We start from the raw sequence: 8966 nt of genomic DNA on the forward strand, positions 1-8966 counted from the left end.
TTCCACTTCCTGATTTCCTTGTGATGGCAGAATTTTGCTTGGGGGAAAAAACTGCATAGGCCTACATGAACTGGAAGGCTACATGTACTAGTAATTGGTAAACAACAGGAAAAACAACAGATGTGCTCTACCATGGCCTACTAAGGCATTGTGCTTGCCTTGCTGGTATATCTATCTACACCAAGCCTAGCACTGCAGTAGTGTCATGGGTTGGTGCAAATGCATTGCACATGTACGTGCATTGGGTTCTCAGAAAAGCATGACAATAGTTGCCTGTACATGCACATGTTATGTGACCATGATGTGACTAAGCAAAGCGATAAAAGATTTGGACATGTCCATTTCCACTGCCAGACAACCCTTTCTCCATCTGCATGCATATGCTAATTTACAGAAAGGAGGCATGGCATGTACATGTAAGGGGAAAAACCATGGTCATCCAATCTTGGTCAACATGAATAAACATTGTATGTAAACAAGGACATGAATAATTAACTGAAGTTTTTCCTGTAAGGGGGTTCAGTCGGAGTTTTGGGTTTCATGACTAGACCACTTAAAGACAAGATTTCTTGATTGAAAAAAAAAAGATGGGAAAATAATTGGAATTACAGGTGAAAAATTCAATTACATGTACTGTACATGTACTGTGTAAACAGGGTGCGAGAATTTTCCAGATGCATACAATGGCATTTGATTTCACTGGAATTATTGAAACACCGTTAAAACATAAAGTATTGAAAAGCTGCACTATTTCGGGGAAGTATCATTTCTTGTTAGCTTGTGCCTACTCATGTCATTTCCTTGCTTCGTGGTAATTACAACAGAATTTTGGAGTTAAAAAAAACTTAAAAAAAAAACTAAATTAACTTTATTGGGAGGGAGCATTATTTGCCTAGCTAAAAAATTGAGAGTACAGTGGTCACCCAGAAGAAATCTTACATGTAAAGGTTCGATTAATTAATACAGGGGTTAACTAGAGTCATCCAGATACATGTTACAAGAGGTGTTTAGACAAAATGTCAAAAAATAAGAATTTTCACATTTTGGGGGGGCACTCACTTTTTCATTGTCTGGCCGTCTTCCGAGCCATCTGAGTCGGTGCGCAATCTTTCTGGAGGCATTGAGCGGGTGGAATCAACTCGTCCTAAGCCACACCCTTTAAAGAACAAAACAGAATAAATTCATAATGGAAAGCACTTTGATCATAGAAACCCGACTGTTATTATTTATACATGTGAGTCATTTCAGAAATGGGCCCAAAAGTGTGACAATTTTGTGTCCCTGTTACATCTGACCTTTGTTATTTGACACGGAAGTATCTTCAGGATTGATTTCAAACTATTACTTTTTGTTTGGCAGATAATTTGCATTAATTCATCACTCTCGGAATTAGAAAATGTGTTCCGAACTTACAAATCATATGTCAGAAGTGACAGGGCCACGAAAAAAATGGACCCTTAATTTCTGGAATTACCCATGTACATGTCTATTCCAAGTGTTAACATATTTGTTCTAATAAAAAAGACCTGTTCAAGCTTGTTACAGTTGTGCTGTGAAGTCATCTGGTTTTCTACATGTAGCATTCTTTGTCAAACATTAGACAGGGTGATTCCGGCATGAGAGCTATCTTAGAAACACCAAGACACCAACCATATATGCTTCAGGTAAAATCGCTTCAACGAAGCGTTTCAACTCGGCACAGATCACTCTCAGCAAAGACTTTGTGAAGCAAAGCAATTTAAATTTGACGTGTAATGGTACAACTAAACAGGTACATGTACATGTACATGCTGAGCTTTTCACAAAAATGGAGCATGATTCAGTGGCATGACTGAGCACAGGTCTAATGTTTCACATGACGCATAAAAGTTCAAAAATCATTGGGGGGGGGCTATGACTAAACAAACACTGTTATTTCAATGCACAATAGTCATACACATGTAAAATTACAATAACAATAAGATGACCTTAGGCCAAGCTTGTTGAAGTGCAGTACAAAAACAGGTGGCATTTAAGGACTAAGCAGTATTCGTTTGCACAAGAACTTGGCTGTTTTACCTTTTTGGATGAGCACAATAGAATATTTTTATGTTACATTCTTATTTCAAGATTCAGGCCACTCAATAAACTGAAAGGGGAAGTCAACATTTTATTTGGACTAAAACTGATCGCCTACCGGTGCCTTCAGTCACGGGAGAATTTCTGTCCATGGAGTCGATCGACGAATAGGAGATGATCGAGTCCCTGTAGTTTGAGTCCTCAGACGTTCCAGATGTGCTCGATGAATTTGAGATGAAAGAGGACCGCATGTTGTCATGGAGATCTGCATCCATGTCGTTGCTAGGCTGTTGGCCTTCGACTACAGAGACATGCACTGTGTCGACTTTATCCATTGGGTGACTGCAAGAGAGTGAAAAACAAAACCCTATTTCACCATGGTGCTACATAATGCATTTTCCAGCATCATTTCATAATGGCTTGGATTTTCTGCCCATAATTTCCCTCTCTCAGTTACTGTACTCTTGGGTGCTTTGGGTACATGTACAGCAGGCTTCCATTTGATATTGTTTCGTTCAAAGAGAGGCTGCACTGGCAAACATTGACCTCTCCAAAGGGTTCTTAAATTCACAACTGCTTCGGATCCTGTGAAAAACAGTGTAGCAGTAAAGTCTGTCGAAAGTGAAACCACAAATCTCGCCACTAGTCCACCAAAACCTCACCACAACTTAATCACAACATTTAAATCAAAAGTCCATCACAAGTCAATCATAAATTTATACCAAGTCATTCTCAAACCAAAAAACAAGCGTCTACTAGTACAAGTCAACGGACCTTATTCCCGACGAAGCCAGTTTTGATCTAATTCCTCATATCGGAGCTATAAAGAGACGTAAAACATAATGACATCACGTTTTGTTCACATGTGTTGTCCTTTTCTGTGGGGATTTGATGGATCAGGTCCCAATCTAACTGCCCCAGGACAGCTTACATGTACACAAGGCATGGCATCACTACATGTACATGTATGTAGCAAGTCTATCATTATAACCCTAACCCCTTTATGTAAAATCATATCGAAATCAGAGGATTTTTGACTGTTAGAGCATTTTGTAAATTGGAAGGTATCAGACCATTTTAGGATTCTTGTGGGTTCCCGGCCTCACTTTCTTTTTCCAATCTTGCATAAAACACCAAGGAACTGGTACCCGTATGTTTAATCACACATTTCAGTTCATTCATCTTTGAAGACAGGTAAGTTGAGGGACTTCATGTGATTCCTTCACTAATGCTACCAAGTTCAATGAAGAGTTAACTTCAATTTCAACATGGCAGACTGAAGCATTTTCATTCACAAATTCTTCACAAGCAACAGGCATCAATGTCAACAAAGTACCTTAGATTAGTTTATGCGGCCATGGTAACGTTTCTTTTGAGATGTGAGTAGTGCCACATGTGACTGAATATGAGACTAGTAACTTGTGTTGGAATGAATGATCGGTGTGAAACTTGACTTGTGCAAGTCCAGCCTCACTTTCATCCCGATTATGGTACACAAAGCATCTGATACAGGAATGTCCAGGTAAAACAATGTACCGTACATGTACAAAGGCATAAGGTGTACATATACATGTACAGTGCATGTGTCCCTGAAACAACTGTAGCTCACCCTTGGGGAGGAAATCATGGTACCATACTTTCCATACCTGTTTACCATTCAGTGACCCTGAGCAAAATTCCCATGGGAAATAACAAGCTACAAGAATGATTTAGGGGCAGTCTCACACAGACAGGTACTAACCATCCAAAAATATGAGCCTTCTTCACTGCAAGGAAAGATGCACAGGTTTTCATGGGACATAGGACCAATTCTTCAGAGAACTTCTTAAATCAATAGCTGATATAATAATTATACATGTAATTGTGATAACTGAAGGTCACACGCTACAAATTATGAGGCACTTTGTAAGCAGATGCCCTTAATTCCAGTAAAAGCACCCTGATATAAATGAGCCATTAGATGTATTTCCTGGATCCAAATTACATAATTCCAGGAACAATTCTGTGACAGCAAGGGCCTTGGATACATTTTTATTTCAAAATGGAACATTTCAGAGAGTTGAGACTTGGGAGGTTTGAAAACACCTATACGCCTACAGGTAGTAACGAGCATTGAAAATGTGTAACGAGCTGCGTTTAAAACAAAACTGTTCACCCACAAGCAATCACACTTTACAATTAACTGCGCTATGTACATGTACAGAAAACCTTGGCCAAAAATGACGGAAGGAAAGCCTACATCCTGCTTCTAACATTGTGCATCACTTAAGCAGCCATGTCAATTGTATACACACAGGTAGAGTGTATGCATGAACATGTAAACCAGTACAAATAGACGGAATTTCATCTCTCTTTAGACAAGCAGTAATAGAAAGCTTTAACCAAAAGCGGTATGCATGTGTGATAATGTACATTTACGGCGGAGGCAGAAACTGGTTCAGTATAAGATTACTAGGTTGATAATTTTCCACGACAAAGGCATCCATATACATGGATGAATCAAAGGCTTTAACTCTGTCTCCCAGAGAACTTGACAAGAGCGTTGATTGCCAGAACGTGTAGTCTCAGTGCAGCAACTTTGTTTTAAAAAATCGTGCCGTGCTGAACAGCACCCTAGCCAACATTCATGTGATTGAGACAGATCATAAGTCAGACACTCCTCAGATTACACCAAAGCAAAGGATCCTTGTCAGCATTGCACAACCTACACGCGTACACAGTATCCACTCCATCTACGTGTATATAAGAGGGATGAGTCCGGTTCGAAAATCATGAAAAATACCAACTCCAAATCTTTCTCATCTCACTCGACACAGGGCCTGAATATCTCGATTGACTGATGGGAAATGTGTTGGCTATGACACGGTCATGACTGGCAGGAACTAGGAACTGGACTGTATGCCACATCCTGCATGTCCTGTCGTCGAATCTGATGCAACCAACTCAAACGAGACTTTACGATGCCAATTGTTGGAGCGGGCGCGACCCGGACACCCCGTGGGGTTAACGCGTCCCAGGCACGGCGTGCGTACCACCCTGGCTACCTTGACCCTTAACCGCATGGGGGGCAAGGGGTACAAGACTTCAGCTAATCTTAGTCCCAAATTATCCTTAGATTTCGACTCATTCCCAACATGCCGGTGCTCCCAAAATGCTACCTGGTACAAAACTGTTTTACCTTGATTCTGACACCAAGATGGTTGGCACTCGGTTCATCATTTTCCCCGCCAGAAAAACACAAAAACGTAGATTTGAAGAGGTTCCCAATTCACTGGCCCGCGCTTGCAGCCTGACACACGCATAGCATACAATCGCATGGAGCCCGGACTTATTTACAGCTCACTCAGATTCTGCATGTGTTGTAAATCCCTTTACGGTTCACTAATCAAGCTTAGCTACAAGCAAACTGGCTTTGCCATTGCTCGACCGTTATGTTTCTACCTCCTTGTTACTTTTCAAATATCAACAAGTGTGGTGGCTTCTACCCACCATGAAAACTACAAGATTCTCCAAACTAGACTTGTGACATCTTGCTCTTGTCTCTCGAGTAATTGGGGAATGAAGTTTCTACAAACCCATGACAGACGTTTTATTTCTCCATGATGAACTATCGATACAGGGTTACATTATTTGAAATTTTTTTTACTGTTCCATGCTTCCTTTAAATCAAAGAGAGATTGAATATTTGGAAAGGCTAATGATAAATACTGCAAATACTGCAGCAAACAGAAGTTAAGAATGTTGTTAAAACATGTATCAACAGAGGAAAAGTCCACAATCTTTACGCAGTTTTTGTCCTAAACAATCTCTGAATTTGATTAACTTTACTTTATACGTTTATTTCTGATTAAGTATTTTCCTTTTAGTATAAGGCCCCTATTGGCCCTAACTTATTTCTATACCAAGTTGCAATATACTCAAATACTATGACAGTCTGTAGTCATATTGGAGTGATTAAAAAGCTCTGATAAGGACACGATCTCCGCTCACCGCAGTTCAACCACAGCCCGACTGGAGGGACGGCCCCTAACTTTCACCAAGCCAGGCCTGGCGAGAAGCCCTGAGGACACGGTGTGTGCCGCCGACCTATTCAGTCTGAAAAAGCTGGAATGTAAAACAGTACCGTCAAATCCACAATGTACCTTACCTGATTGTTATTCAAATTTGCAGACCTTCCGTCTACAAATTTGAGCAGAGCTGAGCAGTCGATCCTTTTAATTCTCAGGCGAGTGCACCGTGACTGCGTGCCCTCCAAAGAAAAAAGGAGTAACTCAAATGATGTATCGCTTTGACACTGCCGGAAGCCGTCACGATTCACTGGATGAATACTGACGTTCACTTTCCACAAAGAAAAAATGTTGTGTAATGCCGATTGCAGTCGGTTTCTGGAATGCAGGATGTGAATTGGATGGACCAATGATAAACCATATCTCCGCTAGAGTAGCGATAGACGGAATTTCTCAAACTTGTACTTCCTGGTTGACAGGCTCCTTTGAAAGGAAAGCGAAGGTCATGGTGCGTAGGTGCGGTACAGCCCAGCCAGCGAATTATTTCCACACGGTGCGTAAAAGCAAAGACAATTTCCAGCGATATTGGGGTCTGCCTTCTTTCATCGGGGTCAAGTTGATGAAAGGGAAACAACCCTTGGTGACCCGCATTGCGCAGATGTCGTTTTTTATCCACCTTTTGCGCAGCGGCTGAGCAGCTCCTCCAATGGAGTTGCAAACATTCATAGCGTTTAATTAAGTGCATTAGCTTTTGACCAATCCACACCGTCTCTGTACCCAAAATGCGCAAGATATGTAAACAACCGTTCATACACATAAGCCCGAAATGTATCTAGTTCTTGTCTGTATGTCTGAACTACTTGATTAATAAATAGAACAAGCAGATGCAATTTGTAAATAGCCGTGCAAATTGCCTGTAAGAATTATTAACTATACTGTTTTCATTTAGAATTAGGCATCGTTGTTTAAAACCACCAGCATTTTAAGTTTAACTTTTCCACTTGATATCAGCCAAAATACTGGATGATTTTTGCCAGGGTGGATCCGTGCAGGGGACCAACAAAGACCAAGGCTCCCATAAAAAAAGAGCCAATATTTTTTACTAATAAAAGGAAGGCGTAGTTTTTCTGTCTTTTCAGTTCTCTTCCCCGTTAAAGAGTAAAACAGCCCTAAAATGTAGCCACATCCCTCAGAAAGGCCATAAAAGATAACACCGAAAAAAATTCACAGTGTGTTGGCCCCTCGAAAACACGTTGCCCCCTCCCCCCGAAAATTTAGTTCTAGATCCATCCTTGGTTTTAATTGTGGGTGTGGCACTAAACATAGTTCCCAGCATGCAATAGACCCTATTCACGTGGAGGCCATTTTTTTATCTTATCCCCCAAATTTGTTGTATATATTGCAAACTGTCGATTAGGATGTCACCAGACTGTTTATACTTCCGTGCGTTCCAAGCCCCCCTTTCAATAATTTTTGGAATCTGGCAAGGTACAATTCTGTGTGTTCAATCATGAATTTAAAATTATTCATCGGAGTAGACAGGTGGACATTGGTCAAGAAATCTCATTTTAATGCTTCATTTGTACTCTCAACATTAAAAAATGAAGAGTTAACCTCGCTTCAAATTCAATATGGCCGGCCCCGTGAATAAAGTCTATAGCTTCGATGAAAGACATGGCACGTGACGGCTAGGGCGATTTGGGCAATACAAGCGTTTTTTCGAATACAATCATTCGTGAAAAGAGGCATTACTGCTGAATTATGCCGATCAATTAGCCTTTAAATTTGATTGTTGCCTCTTCTGTCATAAGCACCAGACAGTATTCTATTTTTAGATTAATTGATATCGCCCTTTACAGTATCCGTGTGTGGGGCCGACCATCGGTATTAAATCTTGCAATGAGGTTTTCGACGTGTCAACTGCAGTTCAAGTTTTATGTTTACCACAATATCAGCCCTCACTCCATGGGTCATTTGTTTGTAAAATAGGCTAAGGAGCATCGTGTTAGCTGAGTGTCCCGTGTCCAAAAACAGTGTCTAGACGGGATTGTAATCAAAATGTTTTGAGGTATCAATGTTCCAATGACGTCATCATAGAGAAGAGACCTGCTTTGAGACGATAATATTTACAACTTTACTCCACTCCATCATTCTCTTTCTTTTGTTTATTTCTTTGGCCAGGGCCTCTGTTTAGTTTATTTTATTTCAAAACAAAACTCTTGGCTGGCCAACTTCCACAAGTCCCGAATATAGCTCAAGGTACACAACGCACTGTGGAAATGATAATACGTTCAGCGACCAGGTGGCATCTCTGACATCACTTCCCTTAGCAACGCCCGTTTCCGGACGACTATACCCACAAATGACCTGACTTCCGGATTAAAGTGGCTAACCTTAAAAGTTTTTTCATGTTGGGGAGGAAAAGTTGAAATCGATGATAACGTACTTCCTTCATGCAATCCCATCACAGTCGGGTGCATCCGTATAATGAAGTAATATTTGGTTATCTTAGTGTAAGAGTATTGGGTGGTTTTTGAAAAACATTTTCTCGAGCCTTACAAAGAGGCAAACCCGACATCAACGACTACTTTAACACACACAAGGAAATAGTTCATGTTCATGAAACACAGTGACCTCCAAACTCTAGCCAGATTGTCAAGGCAGACCGCATTGCTGAACCATGCCGCCGTGTCGCCGTATGCGGGCGCACTTCAAGAAACTGGCGGGTGTGTGCGCCAGTGCATAGGGATAGTTGGTACACAATGCCGCACGCGCTACTGCTGCTCATAATGTCCAGCCATTTTGTTTCCAAACTCTGAGGGGTGTACCCTTGCATATAAATTCCAATAGACAACAATGATAAATCATTTAATTTCAAAATCATTTTAAACATACAACTCT

At 40.8% G+C, this 8966-nt stretch overlaps 1 protein-coding gene across 4 annotated transcripts in view; it reads right to left on the bottom strand.

Annotated features, from left to right (window-relative positions):
• Positions 1-6627, bottom strand: part of LOC110984608 (pleckstrin homology domain-containing family G member 5-like) — a 37863-nt gene extending 31236 nt beyond the window's left edge. For 2 of the 4 annotated variants that reach the window (XM_022244960.2, XM_022244956.2), the window contains exons 1-3: positions 5237-5391; positions 2177-2400; positions 1060-1156 (exon numbers count right to left, since the gene is read on the bottom strand). In XM_022244960.2, the coding sequence (XP_022100652.2) occupies positions 1060-1156; positions 2177-2400; positions 5237-5277 (362 nt within the window). In that variant the 5' untranslated portion in view covers positions 5278-5391. Of the gene's footprint in view, positions 1-1059; positions 1157-2176; positions 2401-4844; positions 5020-5236; positions 5392-6205 lie in introns of those variants that run through there. The other 2 variants (XM_022244957.2, XM_022244959.2) reach the window with 2 other exon arrangements.
• Between the last annotated feature and the right edge of the window lie 2339 nt (positions 6628-8966).

The sequence above is a fragment of the Acanthaster planci genome, linkage group LG16, assembly GCF_054643075.1.
Source record: "Acanthaster planci isolate LZ-2023a linkage group LG16, COTS_SCS, whole genome shotgun sequence".
NCBI classification, from domain to species: Eukaryota; Metazoa; Echinodermata; class Asteroidea; order Valvatida; family Acanthasteridae; genus Acanthaster; species Acanthaster planci.